This window comes from Hipposideros armiger, unplaced genomic scaffold, assembly GCF_001890085.2.
Source record: "Hipposideros armiger isolate ML-2016 unplaced genomic scaffold, ASM189008v1 scaffold_870, whole genome shotgun sequence".
In the NCBI taxonomy this organism is placed as follows: domain Eukaryota; kingdom Metazoa; phylum Chordata; class Mammalia; order Chiroptera; family Hipposideridae; genus Hipposideros; species Hipposideros armiger.
The window spans coordinates 609,117-626,738 of NW_017732220.1; the positions used below are offsets into that span (position 1 = coordinate 609,117).

General features: G+C 39.7%; 1 protein-coding gene across 4 annotated transcripts in view; it reads right to left on the reverse strand.

Moving 5' to 3' along the window:
• HERC3 (HECT and RLD domain containing E3 ubiquitin protein ligase 3) overlaps window positions 1-17,622 on the reverse strand; it is a 112,071-nt gene that overhangs the window by 48,035 nt on the left and 46,414 nt on the right. For all 4 annotated transcript variants that reach the window (XM_019629837.1, XM_019629836.1, XM_019629839.1 and 1 more), the window contains 8 exons: window positions 14,840-14,999; window positions 11,124-11,200; window positions 9,634-9,855; window positions 8,598-8,689; window positions 7,708-7,838; window positions 6,999-7,159; window positions 4,953-5,029; window positions 1,520-1,644 (listed from right to left, as the gene is read on the reverse strand). In XM_019629837.1, coding sequence (XP_019485382.1) covers window positions 1,520-1,644; window positions 4,953-5,029; window positions 6,999-7,159; window positions 7,708-7,838; window positions 8,598-8,689; window positions 9,634-9,855; window positions 11,124-11,200; window positions 14,840-14,999 — 1,045 coding nt within the window. The remainder of the gene's footprint in view (window positions 1-1,519; window positions 1,645-4,952; window positions 5,030-6,998; window positions 7,160-7,707; window positions 7,839-8,597; window positions 8,690-9,633; window positions 9,856-11,123; window positions 11,201-14,839; window positions 15,000-17,622) is intronic.

Consider the following 17,622-nt stretch of genomic DNA (forward strand, 5'->3'; position numbering starts at 1 on the left):
AAAGATCTAAACATAAGATCTGAAACAATAAACAGCATAAAAGAAAGCATGGGTACTAAATTTATGGACCTTGGTTCAGAGAGGATTTTATGAATTTGACCCCAAAGGACCGGGAAGTGAAAGCAAAAATAAATGAATGGTACTGTATCAAACTAAAAAGGTTCTGCACAGCAAGAAACCATCAACAAAACAGAGGCAACCAACCAAATGGGAAAATATATTTGCAAACAACACCTCCAATATGGGGCTAATATCCAAAATATATAAAAAACTCATATAACTCAACAACAAAACACATATTCCAATTAAAAAATGGTCAGAGGATCTGAACAGACACTCTCCCAAGGAGTCATACAAAGGACCAACAGATGTATGAAAAGATGCTCAACTTCACTAGCTATTAGGAAGATGCAAATCAAAACCACAATGAGATACCACCTCACACCTATTAGAATGGCTATTATCAACGAGACAAATAATAAGTGTTAGAGAAGCTGTGGAGAAAAAGGAACCCTCATACACTGCTGGTGGGATGTAAATTGGTACAGTCACTATGGAAAACAGTATGGAGGTTCCTCAAAAAATTAAGAATAGAATTACAATACAATCCAACAATCCCTCTTCTGGATATCTACCCCCAAAATCGTGAAAACATTTATCCGTAAAGATATATGTACCCCTATGTTCATTGCCGCATTATTCATGGTGGCCAAGATACAGCAAAAACCGAAGTGTCTTTTGATAGATGGCTGGATAAAGAAGTCCTGGCTACTTCAGGACTTTCGTGGTACATATATACAATGGAATACTATTCTGCTATAAGGAAAGATGAAATACTGCAATTTGCAGCAACATGGATGGATCTTGAAACTATCATGCTCAGCGAATAAGTCAGAAAGAAAAAGCCAAGAACCATATAATTTCAATCATATGTGGGCTATAAAACTGAGGCAGCAAACAAACAAGACAAACAAACAAAAACTCATAGACATAGGCAACAGTTTAGTGGTTATCAGAAGGTAAAGGTAGAGGGGGTGGTAAAAGAGGGTAAAGGGGGTCAAATACATGGTGACGGAAAGAGAACTGACTCTGGATGGTGAACACACAATGTGATATATAGATGATGTATTATGGAATTGTATACTCGAAACCTATATAATTTTACTAACCAATGTCACCCCAATAAATTTAATAAAAAAAGAAAAACGAACAAACTCTAGGGGTCAAACAATTAACAACACTGAGTTTTCTTAGCAAAAAGGCCAACTCAAGACCTCATCAGGATTTCTAAGTCCTGAACAAGGCAGGTTGAGGAATACACTTCTGACAGAATGGGGGAACAACCTATTATGTTACTTGGGACACCAAATCCTGAATAAATATGTGCAAAAAAATTGATTCCCTAAAATGTAAACACCATTTATATTCACAACTTCAATACAGAAGTAGAGAAAGTCACTAAGCTAGAAGATTCCAATACATTTTGGAAAAAATAAAATGCAAACAAGCAGTCACATACTTGATTGTATTTGCGTTGTTGTGTTCTGAGAGTTTTTGTCTCCAAACTGCTATGGTTTCATCATTTATTAAACTGGTATAATGTGCTTGGTTCACAGTCCTGAAGTCAACAGCTGGAGAATAATTCTGGAGGATTAAATATAACAGTAAAAAAGAGAAATCATGTAGGATGGGTCTTTCCTCTTCTCCTTTCCTGACATATTCTCCATTTTGTGTTACACTTACTACAGAAGCTGGGGTGCAATGCCCAGGTGCCCCCCACCCTTCAGGAGGCACTGCTAAGAGTATAAGCTCTTAACAGCTCCCAGCTGGGCTGCTCTCCAGAAACTGCTTCATTCTTTTCACATCCAATGGCTGGTACAAAGGCCCAGGCCCTTTGTCTCAACTCAGGACTAGCTGAAGGGGCATCCCAACCTCAGAGCTCCCCATGGATTGGCTGAGGACTCTGTTACACTGACTAGAAGTTCAACTTCTCCTTCTGCCCAATCCTGCCTCCTTCAACCCTAAGTGGATGTTATTCCACAGCATACTCCCCTAGAAACTTTCTGAACATAAATCTCAGTCTCAGAGTCTGTCTCCCAGAGAAACCAACCCAAAACCACTTGTCCAGAATTCATTTCCCTCTGTTTTGAATCACTATGACATCAAGGTTTTTAAGGTATTAATCATTTGCCATAACTGTTCACTGAATTCCAATAAGATGTATTATAAAAAAGTTCAGTTATAATCTATATTGCAAATAAACTAAAAAACTTAATGACTCTTAATGTCTTGCTCCAAAAAAGATACATCAGTAATGGCCTTGAAAATTACAACTGCTATCCAGCACTGTACATCCTTTATTCAGTGAGATGTTAAAAACAATAGAAGCACTTTTACTTTCTAAAAATTTTTCCTTTCAACTGATTTTCCCCAAATCTTATTCTTGATCTAGAACTAAGAAAAAGTTAAAAGTACTTTATACTTGTTACTAAAAAGAGGAAAAAAGTAATAATAAAGCATTAATCCATCAATTCATCAGATGGTCATTTTTTTTCTCCTTTGTACCTACACATAAAAACACAACTTTCAAAGTAAATTTTCTTGGTTTTTCCCATAGTTCTGAGTTAAGATATCATTATGAAGCAAGAGGAGGAGGGCATGTAACAAGTAGGAGATGCCTGCCAAAGTTTTTGATCATCTGGTTCTTAACCATTATTTTACTAAAATAGCCATAGACATCTATTGAGAGAGCAAAAGTCATCTTCAATTAAATACAGAAAAATTGTTGACAAAGCAGGCACTTGAGCACATATAAACAGGATTGTCTCTCCACCTTGGTTTTAAAACCACTGTTATAGAAATTTTAATTACTTTCCTCATTAAAGGGGCAGCTGAACATAGACTCTAACACATACTTGTAATAAAATTGACATGGAACTATTTTCTCATTCTTTACTGCATGTCCAATAAATCATAGATGCCTTGGATGAAGTACAATTTCATAGTCACCTAAAGACCTAAGAAAAAGCATCGAGTTTCCATGCCTTCTAATTACATACAGGCCAAAAAAGGAAAGAAAAGAAAATGGTCTAGGACAGTATTTCTCTACTTTGGCTACACTTCGGGTCACCGGACCTTTTACAAATCCTGGAGGCCAGGTCACACTCTAGACCAATTTAAATCAGAACCTCTAGAGGCATCAGTGTTTTTTAAAGACCTGGATGATTCCAATGGGCAAACATGGCTGAGAATAACTGTTCTAGGAAAAAGGTTATGTCACCTCGCAGGCATCCTCTCTCTCTCTCTCTCTCTCTCTCTCTCTCTCTCTCTCTCTCTCTCTCTCTCTCTCTTCTCTCTCTCTCTCTCTCAACAAAGATCTAGGGTTAATAGCTTAAGTATAAAAGTATACAGGTTTCAGATTTTTTTTAAAAAAGCAGCAGCTCCCTAAGTAACATTTGACTTTTAGTTTCTTTTTTTCTGTTATCTTACATTTTTAATGCATACCACTCTTAACAAGTTTTCAAACTTCAGCCTGCCCTGTTTCACTAACGCCACATTACTTCACTTCTCATCAATGTTTTCCTTGCCAGTCCTTTGTGTGTAAATTTAAAATCCAACCACATATTTAGGTACCATATTTATAAACGGAAGGAAACTACGTTTTATGTTGAATTGCACAGGAAAATTAAAGTTGGATAATATTATTCAAGTCAGTGCCCCCAGGAAAATTAATACTTCAAACTCTACTACTTGTGGACAAAAAATTATTAACCTGAAGAGATTCAGTGCTTTTCATACTTCGCTTTATTGGCATCTTAAAGAAACAGAATCATCTCGGCTTTCCACCCGATTTCTCTGTGAGGCCCTGAGGCTGAGCCTAAAATAGGTTTAAAGCCAGAGTTCCAAACCTCCCCAGATGGTGGCACTAGAGAAACTTCTCCAGGCTGCTGACCTGGGAATTTCCTAATTGTCAGTTTTACTATCTAACCCGCAGGTTCAGGCTGCACCACAGCCTTCTCTACCAAAAGCGCAGAGCTGTACTAACTAGAAGGTAAGAACGGTGCATATTTAAAGATGGCAAAGTATCAGACGAATGGGGGAGGGTTTCCAGGTCTTCACAGTTCCTCACTTTCTTCCCAACCAATTCTGAATCCTTTATCATCGCCAACGCCCCTTCCCTGCTCCTCCAAGACAGGCTAAGGATCAATGCACCACATATGGATGGTCCTCCCTAAATGCCTGTTGAATAAAAGCAGGGTGGGTGAGGAAAAGGTGAGGAGGGAGGCACAGGCGCTGGGGAGGGCACGAAACAAATCTATGGTGCTGCTGTCAGCCTGATTTCCCTTGTGCAGGAAAGGGGTCGTGAATTAAAGCCCTGTTGCAGATGCCTGGACCACATTCTCCTCTACCTTCCAGCCATGAAAGAATGCTGGACCATCCTTCTTCCTTACTTACCCACTACAGTGATGCAGGGGACAATAGGAGGACCATTTTAGTGTAGTGCTATGAGCAGATTATAAATCAGAAAGGATATCTGTATATTGAGGTATCTCTTTTATATTTAGTATATAGTCAATCGCAAAGAAACCCGCTAAGTTCTCAAATACCTGCATTTGTTGCTACTTCATGAGGAAGGAAACAAATGGAAAGTCAAATCATGCCAAAGTAAGTATGAACTCTCTAGGTCTCCTTAATATAGATATAAATAAACAGATATAGATATAAATAAATAATTTTAAATTATACATCACAACTCTGTAATTAAAAATACCAGAAAAAATACTGGCACTTCAAGGGAGCAAAACTTCTTCAAGGCTTAGTTTGCTTATTTTAACAAGATAAAACTGGTAGGAACAAAGAATAACATTGCGCTCATGTAATTATTTATTTAATTTTCCATGTTGGTTCACCATCATTCCACCCCCGAAATAATAGTCAAAAGAAAAGTTTACCTCATATTTGGAGCAAAGTACAAAAGTTTGGTCTCCTCCAGAGAAGATCTGCTTAACAATATGATATTTAAAGCGATCTGTCAAAAAAAATTTTCAACAGTATATTTTTCAATAATTAAAAGTTTTTCCTTGATCCCCTTCTCTAATATTCCAAAACATGCTTCAGAGTGCTTTCCTATCCATTTTAATTACGTCAGAGAAATAAGAAACCTTTTCTCCTGGCTCTCTTCCCAGGACTGTTTCTACTTTAATTAAAAATGAATATATCCAATGGTATCCTCCACTCTAGCCCTACCTCTGCCCCCTCCTCAAACGCTAGCTAATCCTGACCTCGTTTCTATTTTTCATTCTAACTGTCACACCGCTGACCTGAAATGTAAAGCGGTCACTACTATAAACGGTAACATACGCCTAACAAATAATTCAACATCTGAGTGGTGACCCATAGCCCCCTCAAGAGGAAGCTTGCCATGGAAGGCCCTCCATTTCCTCGTCCCTGCTTTGTCTCCCATCACACTGTGTCCATGGGGACGCTCTCATCCCACCACACTGCTTTTATTTCTAATGTACCACACTAGTTCTTTCTCTGCACCTTGTCCATCTACTGCCCCCAGTGCACACTGTGTCTGCATGCGTGGTGCTTCCTAGAGCATAATCGCAACAGTGCTCCTGGAATTGTGCAACTCCGGCCCTCACCACTGCCCACTCCCTCACAGCCATCGACCTGGCTAACTCCAAATCACCCTTTAAGACACACCTCAAACTTCCTCTAACCGGAATACTCCTTGATGCGTTCCTCTGTGCTTCCACGTTACCGTGAAGATTCCTCAGGCCACAGCATTTACATAATAAACTGAAATTTACCTATAAAATCATTCTGGCAAACCTCTTAGCAGACATTTATGATCACATAAGTTAGGTTGTAATGAAACTTCAAAAATGTGTGGTTTCAAATTAACCTATAAAACACCTGAGTGTTTAAAATTGGTATGTTTCTTAAACACGTGCATTCCTAGCTTGAGTACAATGCTTGGAGAAAAAGAAGTTCGCAGACGACAAGAGAGGACACCAAGCCATACTCTCATTTGGGGAACACTGCCAAAACAAACATCTTGTTTACTTTATATTTTACATTCCATGCCATTTTTAGATGCTCATATATTCATTCCATAAATATTTCCTGAGTGAGAAGTTTGTGCCAAGCTCTGTGTTCTCTGCTAGGTTTACAGAGAGAAAAAGAGTCCGCATCCTCAAGTTTCTTATAATCCAGTAAGGAACCTATGATTGCTACTGTTAAAAAAAAAAAAAAATCCTGATCAAGCAACAAGTGTGTTGAAATAAAAATTAATTAGTAAATCATGCTTCTTTTTAATGACTTTCCAGCTCCATTTTCGCATCTGGGTTTATTATTTCAGGTCAGTCATATTGAGTGACTGCCTTATTCTGACTTCTAATGAAATGGAGCTGTGCGAGTTAACTATGTTTTAAGAGGAGAAAAAAAAAAAGGCATAAAAAGAAGTTGTGTCATGTTATGACCAAAACAGCAATAGCGAAGGGAAGTAGCACAGTACAAGCATTAAGACCACAGGCTTTCGAACGAGGCAGGTCTGGGTTTAAATCCTGCCCCCAGAATCTACATGATCTCGGGCAAGTTACTTAACCTCCTAGGCCTCAGCTTCCTCAGCTTCAGCATGAGGATAACAATCACTAGTTCTGAAAGTTATTTTGTGTGCTTTGCATAGCAATGGAACTTGGTTAACCATTCACTGAACATTAACTTCCATTATTAGCAACAATTTTAAATTTATGCAACATCACCAGGGTCCTTGGGGCCAAAATAACGTTTTCTGCTTTATTTATTTTCTAAGATCTCAACTATAGAGCCTCATGCATAGTTAGTACTCAAATAATTGATTGATGTTAAAAGAAAATACCTCATATGCATTCCCTCTAAAAGACCTCAAGATAAAAAACAGAAACATGTTCTCTAAACAGCTGTTTTTATCATTTAAAATATCACTAAATTCCAATGAAAATCACTCTTACCAGCTCTGGCTGAAAGCTGGCCACTGTGGGCAGCCCAGTAGCCTTTCACAGGAGACGGGCACTTAACATTACAAGTGTGTCCGGTTCCTAATTGACCTCTTGCTCCACAACCAAATGCATAGATGAGTCCAGAAGAAGGCACGAAGGCTAGTGTGTGTTGTCTGGGGAAAAAGAAATTGAATAGTTACTGAATACAGATACACACTCAGCCTCTGACTTTTAATGTTCACATGTGAGCACAGCAATTCCTAGGGGTGCCCCCAGAGAGCTTCCCCCATATTTATATGGGACTCTTTTTACAATTGCTGCCTCTCCATAATACTATCCTAGGTCACGGGGAGGATGGACAGACTTGGAAAGAGCTGGATGGCCTGCTGCATTTGGCCTTTAGGATGAGAGGGAAGAAGCAGCGTGGACTAGGCAAAATTTCCAAGAAGTTCTCTGAGGCTCTCTCACTTTCCTTTCTTCATGTCTTTCCCACAATCTGCTACTCTTTATCCTGAAAAACCCAATGTCCCCATGTTGCTCTGCTTATCGAAAACCTTTCCTTGCCACACCCTGCTCAGACCTGACTCTCTCCAAACTGTCACCATAGGTATGCATGCAGTTAAGCTGTCTTAAAAGGATGATGGTTAGGTCTAACCACATTCTCCGTCATTACAAAGACAAGCTCCACTTCTGGTCTTAAGCGATCCTTAGGAGCACTCACCTGCCACAAGCAATCTGAGTTACTTCACTGCCCATCAGCTCTAGAACTCTTCTTGGGTTAACCTCATCATTCATGGAGTCATGTCCAAGTTGCCCACAGGAGCCAGCTCCAAAGGTAAATACACCTCCACTCTAACAAGGAACAAACACCACATGACTGCACTGTATCGCAGTGTTTGAGTACTCTTCTCTAAAACCTTCTGTATACAAAATTCATATCACAATGGTCCGTACAAGAACACTGTGCTCACTTAATACTTAGCCAAGATCACTTCTTTGGAACATTCATTAACTGGAAAAATTTTTTTAAAATAACTTAAGACTATATCTTTATGGAACAAAGACAGCACTGCTCAAGGGAATGGTGCCATCTATAAATTCTGAAAATTGTTTAAAAGTATAATTATGTGTTAGGAAGTAAAGCAAAAAAAGAGAAACAGAGATAAGTGAAATGAGATAACTTTGCATGATCATTTCATATATAAGAAGTCAAATGTTCCACAAACTCCTTGGTAAGTAAGATATATTTTAAACAGCTGTACTTGAACAAATGCTAAGGCATTTTATTAAAGTGAACCTATAATAGTATTTGTTCAACACGAAAATGCATTTTTATTTTCTCGAGATGTGACTGTTTTAGAAGCAAAAGGAATAGGTTGATAGTTTTAAAACACTAATTACATTGCTGTTTTTTTACATATTTTAATGGCTTGTTTTAAAGGAGCACAATGTTGCTACATATACTATATTTTAAGGTCATTTATATTGAACTATTTTTAAACACCATCACTACTCTTTCTAGAAAACGCTATCGAAAGAAATTAAGCAATCCATGTCATAGCCAGCACCAAAGCATCACAGAACAAACCAGAATACCCTAGAGTTCCTTACTTTTGTGAGGACTGCTGTGTGTTCTTCTCCACAGCTAATATAGACAACTTTTTGCGTTCGTAAGAGTTTCACATGACAAGGAGACTCTCGATCTAGAATAAAATAAATATCAAAATGTCACTACCATTTGCCATTGAGATAAAATACACACAGCTAGCTTAGCATGAATTTTGGGTCCCCCTGAATTCCTGACTCATACATTCAGCTTCCTGCCCACACTGCCACTTGGATGTCCAAAAGACATCTCATTTTTAATTTATCTAAAACCTAACTCACACTCTTCTCACCAACTCCCTACCGCCCCCCCCCACCAACACACACACTTTTCCTCTATTCATAAGTGACAACTTTATCCTTCCAGCATTTCCTTTCTTTATTTCAATCAACACAAATAGCAATGAGCAAAACCAATTGACCCATCTTCAAAATATACACAAAATCCAAATTCACTCCCACTACCTCTAACCTGGTCTTCCGGCTTCCCCCTGGACCTGCTGTAGCCAGTGTCAAGTTAAATCACTCATCTCCTCAAAACCCTCATGTCTTCCCCTTTCACTGAGAGAAGAAGCTAAATCCTTACGCTGCCCTCCATGACTGGGCCTGCACTGCCCCTCTGACCTCCAGCTCTGCTACTCTTCCCGGCTCACTCCCTGAGCTCACAACGTGTCTTCCCGCATATGATGCTCTGCCTGTTCCCTTTGACTGGAACATTCTTTGCTCAGATGTCTACATGTCTCATTTCTTACCTGACTTTCTACAGGGCTCTGCTCCAACATCCTCTTATCAGAGATGCCCTCCCTGACCACCTTACGTAAAACAGGAAGCGTTCCTCTCCAACCCTGACATGCTATATATATTTACTGGCTTGTTGTTTGCTGCCACCCATTACATGCGATCTCCACTAAGGCATGTGTTACCTGTTTTGTTCATTGCTGCACCCTTAGTACCTAACATGGATCCAGCACCTAACAGATCCTCAAGAAGCATAATAAATGTGCTTTTGAACAAAAGGGGTGCTTATGAAGAGTTTACATACCTTCTTCATCACTGAGCCCTAGCTGCCCTGCATTATTCATCCCCCAGCCAAACACAGCTCCAGAGAGAGACAGGGCGAAGCTGTGGGCCCCTCCTGCAGCCACCTGAGCCAGGGGGATCCCCTCCAGGGACCTCACCCTCTGCGGGCTGGCTTGGGAGGAGAACTCCTTCCCCAGGCCCAGCTGCCCATGGCTGTTCTTTCCCCAGGTGAAGAACTGACCATCTGGAATAAGAACAGGACAACAGGTATTACCAGAAATGATACAAGTTCCATCACTAAAATAATCTCCTTAGAACAACAGAGGTGCCCAGTACGGTCATTTGTTAGTTGACCCACATATCTATCACATCCACCTCAGAGAAAAAGAGCAGAGACACTTCATATAAGACTCATAACCAAAACTCCCACTTGCTAGAACAACAGAGAGATAGCTGAGTCTTACTACTCTTCAAAAGCTATTAACATTGATGCAAAGAAAAAAATTAAACGTTTAAGTCAATTCAGTTTTGAATAGGCTAGTTGCCAGGCTTAGAGCCGTTAAGCGAGCTGAACTAGTTCTGACCACCCCAAGACCCTGAGACACAGGATTTCATATGATCCAGCTATGAAACTGGACTATACTAGAGCATTGAGCAGGACATGTTAGAGCAAACTGCCCTCAAATTTATTCTAACACAGAAGACTATTATTTGCTGACTTAGGTTTCTCTAACTCCTTCCTTTTCACTTATTTGGGAGCCTGACAGTGGAATGGAGCGTGATAGTGGGCTGTGTAGCTCAGGGAAAGCAATCTCCTGTATGCTCAAGAGCACGTAGGCTCAGTCCTGCCTGCAGCTCATCTTCCCCTGAGGAAACGGTGAGCTGCACACAGGCTAAGAGCTGCCACTGTCCAACCAGAATACACAGACCCCAACCAGTTAAAGGTTTCCACTTAGATAACATCTGTCAAGAATGCAAGGAGGGCCGGCCGAGTGGCGCGTTGGTTAAGAACTGGCTTGGGACGCCAGAGGGCCCCGGTTCGGATCCCACATATGAGGGCCAGTGACGCTGCCCTCCACAGCTAAGATGCTGAACAACAGCTCAACCTGGAGCTGGGCTGCCGTGAGTCGCCGCCAGCGTAGGCTGCAGCCCCTGTGGCAGGGGGTTGCCATGGGCTACCGTATGTAGCTGGCAGCCAGCATGAGCGGCCAGCAGCCAGCATGAGCGGCCAGCAGCCGCAGTGAGCGGCCGTCCAGAAGCCGGCGACTGATCTGCCTCGCCCGGGAAGAGTGCAATGATGGTGCCAACTTGGGCCAGTGAAGCAACGTCCTCCACAACTAGACTGAAGAACAAAACGACAGCAACTTGTCTGTTCCCCTTCCCCCAATTCCCCAGCACTGTTCCCATCCCCCCAATTCCCCAATAAAAATCTTTAAAAAAAAAAAAAAGAATGCAAGGAGAATTGGTTGCAACATTAACCTAACATTAGCATATATTTCAATGTTACGTTACCAGCTGCAAGAGCCAAGCAATGCCAGTTGCCACAGGAAACTTGTAATATTGTCTGCTGGTTCAGCTTTTGAATTAACCTAAAACAGAAAAGCCTTTATTCTTAAGAAGGGCATTCACAAACGATGATCAGAAATATCCCAAACGAAATAAAACAGTTGTAATAAAGTACATCATCTTTCCTAAAAGACTTCTAAAAATCAAATATACAATCTCCTACAATGTAATTCTATTAGGTCTTTCACGAACCTCCTGCATCTTAGGTGCTGGTGAAAAACAAACACACTCTTCTGTGCTTAAACTCATTACCACACCCCTTGTTAATTCCCACCTGTTGTCTCCAATTCAGGGACAAATGGAGTAAACTACAGAAGAGAAATCCCTAAGAATATGGCTGATATCCAAATTGCTTTCAAATGAGGGCAATGCCATGATCCAGCACAAAAGAATTGAAAGCAGGGTCCCAAAGAGAAACTTGCACACCCACGTCCATAGCAGCATTACTGACAACGGCCAAAAGGTAGAAGCAACCCAAGTGTCCAGCAACAGATGAATGGATAAACAAAATGTAGCATACAAGTATACAATAGGATATTAATGAGGCTTATAAAGAACAGAAATAACGGAAATTCTGACACACGCTACAACATGGGTGAAATGTGACATTATGCTGAGTGAAATGAGCCAGTCACAGAAAGGCAAATGCTGTTATGATTCCACTTATAAGAGGTCCCTAGTGTAATCAAATCCATAGAAACCAAGTAAAATTGTGATTGCAAGGAGTTGGGGGGAAGAGAAATGGGCAATGATTTTAATTTTTGCAAAATAAAAATTTCTGGAGATTGGTTACACAGCATGAGCATACTTAATACTACTGAACTGTAACACTTAAAAATGGTTAAGATGGTAAATTTTATGTTAAATGTATTTTACCACAATTAAAAAATATAAATAAGAGCAATTCCTCCGAAACCCTGATTTCCTAGGATGGTAAAGAGGAAGATCATATGATTACTTTTCAAATGCTACTCCTCTGCTTGCCCGTGTGAAAGACATACTAAGAACAGTACCTATTTCATGGGGTTATGGTAAGAATTAAACGAAGACGTAGCCATGTAAAGTGCTTGGCATTGCCCAGCAGAGTTGGGCAGCCCGGGGATACCTCCTGCTCTCTATTTTAATAATTCGCAAGTTGCCAATTTCCTCTTCATTAACTGTATGCCCTGAGGACAAAGGAGTCAGATGGACATGCCCTCGGGAGAGGGGTATTTTGGGAGATGGATAGAGGTAGGGGCCAGGGGAAGCGGGACTATTTAGAGTGGTAGATATTGCTAGGGTTAATGTTTTATTTTCTCAGATATAAAAAAGTTAAAATAGGTTCACATGCGCATGTAGTACCAAAGGGCACCCAACTATTTTTCATTGAGATAATGACAGATTCACATGCAGTTATAAGAAATAACAGAGAGGTCCCTTATACATATGCCCGGTTTCTCCCAACAGTGACATTGTGCAAAACTCTAGTATCATAACCAGAATACTGACATTAATGCAATCTACCAATCTCATTCGTATTTCCCCAGGTTTATTTGCACTCATCTCTGAGTGTGTATTAATCTTATCATCTGTGTACGTTCATGTATCCACCACCATAGTCCAGACACTGAGCGGCTCCACCACCACAAGGAGTCTTCATGTTGTACTTTGATAACCACTCCTGCCCTTCCCCATCCGTAGGTGCTGGAAACCACTAATCTATCCTCCACCTTTAAAATTTCAAGAGTGGTATATAAATGGAATCATACATTAGGTAACCTTTTGGGATTGGTATTTTTTCCACTCAGAATGATTTCCTGGACATTCATTCAAGTCGTTGCATGTATCAACAGTTGGTAGAACCCCACTATTTTTTAAAACTGAAAACTGCATCACTGCCTCGGGGACTCAATGTTTCAGAAATTTTATGCAGTAACAGCTCTTTTCCCTGGCCCATTTCCCTTCAAATTCCCCGTAATTCTCCTTTTATGGGTCACCATTGCCCTTGTCACAACCTTCACAATCAGTTACAGAAAGGAAGCAGGTCAAAAGGACAAAAATAAATAATAGGAAAATTATACCCTTGAGGTAGAGAGGAGAGGATCTATAAACCAAGCATACACTGTGTTTTACCTACTCATCTCCTCTGTCCTCCCATTAACTTCGTAAAGGTACTCAATCCATATTAGGAGAGCAAGGCTTAGGTAAGTTAAGATGCCCAAGGTCACTGCCTAATAAGTACCACAGCCAGTAATACAATCTGAGGCTATTTGACTTCAAAGCTCTGTTACTTTCCACAATACTAGGATATAAATTAATTTATTTCAATGAAGTTATAATATAAAAGTATACACAAACCAAAGTTTCAGAAGTTATCCATAATTTATCAGGACTAATGAAAATTTTAAATTGTTCCTATAACACAGATTATATCATTTGTAGAAATGAAATGTCACTAAAAATCTTTTAAGTCTTTGGCATCAACAAATGAAATACTTTTGTCATCAATGTTATATTTTCCACAATTTCATTAAAATAGAGCAACCCTTTCTTCCTACTGCCACTCTCCCTCTTCCCCAAAAATTACAATAATTTTTGGAAGAAATGAATCCAAGACATTACCTATTCTAAATCAGGAAGTGAATCAACTCACTCTTACCTCCATGTTCCTCTTTTCCTTACAACAGCTTTTGATTAAAGAGACAAAAATCTAAGAAGGGAAAAAAGGAAGAGGAAGAAGAATATATTGTCCTTTAAAGGGGACAATAATTGGGCAGGGGAGGAGAGGCCCTTTATCAAACAGACTTGTACTGAGCCATGTATGTGCTTGTGCCCCTTTGGTAATGGTGATGCTAAAGTGAACACTCCAGGTCTCCTGCCACCAAGAGCTCCCAATTTTGTACTAAAAATAGTCATTAAATAAATAATTACAAAGAATGTGATGAGTACTACAACAGGGATATGTCGTATATTTGTAGTATAAAGAACAGGAATTAATTGAAGGACATAAATTGGTGGTTTCTTTGATCTTTAAGAACCCTCAACAAACTGAACACACCCCAAAAGTCCACTTTAAAGTATAATAACCTCAATATTTTGTTTTCTTAGCAGCGAAGCATCTGTTAGATATTTAGTTAAATCATCTAAGATTCAGAATTAAGTAAACGTTTAAGAGACCCAAAACTACTGTATTAGTATTTTTATGTTAAACAACTTATGTGTATTTGGTATTTTAGCTGTTCCTAATGCTTAAGGTAATTTGACCTATTATTAGAGTAACAGTTTAGCCTTGTAATTCTAGTGCTTAATTGAGTAATTGATATAAGCCTGCAATTTTAAGTTAAAGGTTATTAAGTACAGCATGTGAAAAGATGTTTGTTTGTTGTTGTTTTCTTTAACTCAAACATTTATCGAGTTCCAAGCACTCTGCTAGCAATTAGGCTACTAGAATAAAGTACAGTTCCCAAACTGTTCACATTTTTTAACTTGAGACATTCTACAAATAATTAAAATTTTCATGACAAATACTATAACAGTATAAAGCACAGCAGGGGCACAAAGAAACAGCAATTAAATGAAGAAAGCAGAAACTAAAACAAGGAGTCTAACAAAGCAACAGCAGAAAATAATATTTAAAACCATTTACATTTGAAAGCTCAGATTCCTTTCTGTGACATTCTTACCTGGGCACTGCCACCGAATCCTCGGTAGTCATGAGTCCTAGCTGACCATCGCTCCCCGCACCCCAAGAAAACAGCTGACCGCGGTCACTGAGGGCCAGGCTGTGGGACTCGCCACAGGCCACATGGACAATGTGCTGATCTGCCAAAGCGCCAATTTGCTCTGAAAGAGACCAAACCAAAGGAGGAAAATGTACAACCCAGAAATAAGAATCACACAGAATTATCTTCTACAGAATTATCTTTCTAGGCAGTTTTGTTTTTTCAAACAGAACCACTAAATCTGTACATTTATAGAGATTATAAATGTTATGTTTCTCAAAGCTGTCACTTTGGATCCCAGCTATGCTGGGGAGCACACATGCTTATAGCAGCACACACACCTCAGATGGTCCCTCATGTGCCTGGGGCTTCCATCCAGAGAAGTCTGAAGACTTACTGTTTGGACATGTTGAAACAGAGATGCCCAAATGTAAGTGAAAATGAGGCATACTGCTAAAAGCAGTGGGACTGAGTGAAATTCTGCCTGGGAACAATGAGACCCCCCCTCCCAGAATGTTCCCTCCCCAATCCAGAAAAACACCTTTCTCCCTTTAGTTCTAGAACACAGTCTCATATATATCTAGCCAGGAGATAAGAGGATTCCTCTGAGGAAATTGGCCCCAAAGGTCCATAGATACTAACATTTGGGGGTCCCCCAATGAAATTTCCAGCTTCACTCACGTTTTAGTGCCTTGCTCTTAAGTATAAAAGGATGGCCTAGGATCATCACGTATGTGAGGAAATATTTAACATAAAAGACAAACTGAAAAAAATGAACTCTGGAAAAAAAGATCACAGAGGGAACAGAAAAAAAAAGTAAAGCTATTAGAGAAATAGAAGATAAGGAACATTCAAACATTCAGAAAACAAAATTATCCTGGAAAATGAAAAAATGGCAGCCTAAATTTAAAGGAAAAGCCTTCAAAAGCAGGATCGGAAATTGGAATTGTAGAAATTTTCTAAGAAATAGAACAAAAAAGCAAAGAGCAAAATGGGTAAAAAAGAAATGAGAAAAACTGAGGATTGCTAGTTGGGAGGGGGTGGGGATGAAGGAGAAGGGGAAGGGACCAGACAATACAAATTGGTAACTACAATATGGCCTCAGGGATAGAAAAGACAGTCTGGGGAATATAATCAATAATGTTGTAAATATTTTTTAGGGGGCCAGATGTACTCATGTCTTATTAGGGAGACCACTTCATAGTCAGTGTAGAGGCCTGACCACCACACTGTATTTCTGAAGCTGATGTTGAATAACATTGTATGTCAACTATAATTATATATACATATAGTCATGGGATGTGGAGTAGAGTGTGGGAATGGAGTCAATGGAATTGTAATAGATAAGCATGATATCGGGAGTGGGAGGGCAGTAATGGGGGGAGGGGGGTTGTTACTGTGTGAAGGGTGAAAAGGATAACTATTGCATTGTTCTGTACACCTGAAACGAACAATAAAAATAAACAAACAAACAAACAAACAAACAAATAAATAAATAAAATAAAACCATGCTCCCCCCCCAAAAAAAAGAGAAAGAAATGAGGGAATTACTCTAAGCAGTCCAACAACAACAACAAAATATGAAATCCAAAAAGAGAATGGAAAAAACACAAAATAGAAAATTTCAAGGAAGAAAAACAAGATTTCTCATAACTGAAGGACATGAGTTTCACATTGAAAGGACCTATTAAGGGCTCAGAATAATGACTAATAAAAGATCTATTTCAGAGCACTTCATCTTGAAATTTCAGAATACTGAAAGGATTCTAAAAGTTCTGGAACGGAAGAGTTTGTATACGGAGATCAGAATGGCATCAGATTTCTCAAAATGATACTGAAAACTAGAAGACAATGGAGCAATGCATTCACAATTCTGAAGGAAAATGACTTCCAACTGAGAATTCTTTACTTAGCCAACTATGAGTCATACGTGAGATGAGGAGAAAAAAGAACAATTTTCAGGCATGTAAGGCTCTCAATATATTTTACCTCCCATACTGCCTTTCTCAGAAGTTACCAGAAGATCATGCCTCTGAAACAAAAGATTCAGGAAACAGAAATTTTACATAGGAGAGGCGAAAAATATTTTCAAGACATTTATGCAGCAAACCTATGAAGCAAGGCTGGAGAGCTGTCTTCAGGGTGAAAAATGAAATACAATCTGATGAGTTTTATATTATTGTAAGTTTTACACTCTGTCAGACAATATAGAGGTTCCTATGTCAAAAAGGCGGGGTGGGGGCGGGGGGAGATTAAAACAATTAACTCCAGGAAACATGAACTGTTTTACAGGTAATAAAAACAATCACGGTACAGGAAGTCATAATAACCAAATAAATATAATTTATATAGTTAAAATGTTAATTGTCAATTGATTTAAAAACTCAACTATTTGGGAAAGGATGAGCATGTAGGGCTGAGAAAGAAGAAAGGACAGGCAGGGAATATAAGAGAATGCGAATCTTCCCCAGTGGGAAGTCTTTAGGTTACATCCAATATTGAAATAAAAATTAAAAACAGCATTATAGAGCCGGCCGAGTGGCGCGATGGTTAAGAACTGGCTTGGGACGCCAGAGGGCCCCGGTTCAGATCCCGCATGTGAGGGCCACTGACACTGCTGGGATGCTGAGCAGTAGCTCGACCTGGAGCTGGGCTGCCGTGAGTCGCTGGCGACGGCGTAGGCTGCAGCCCCTGTGGCAGTGGGTTACCATGGGCTACCGTGTGTAGCCAGCAGCCAGCATGAG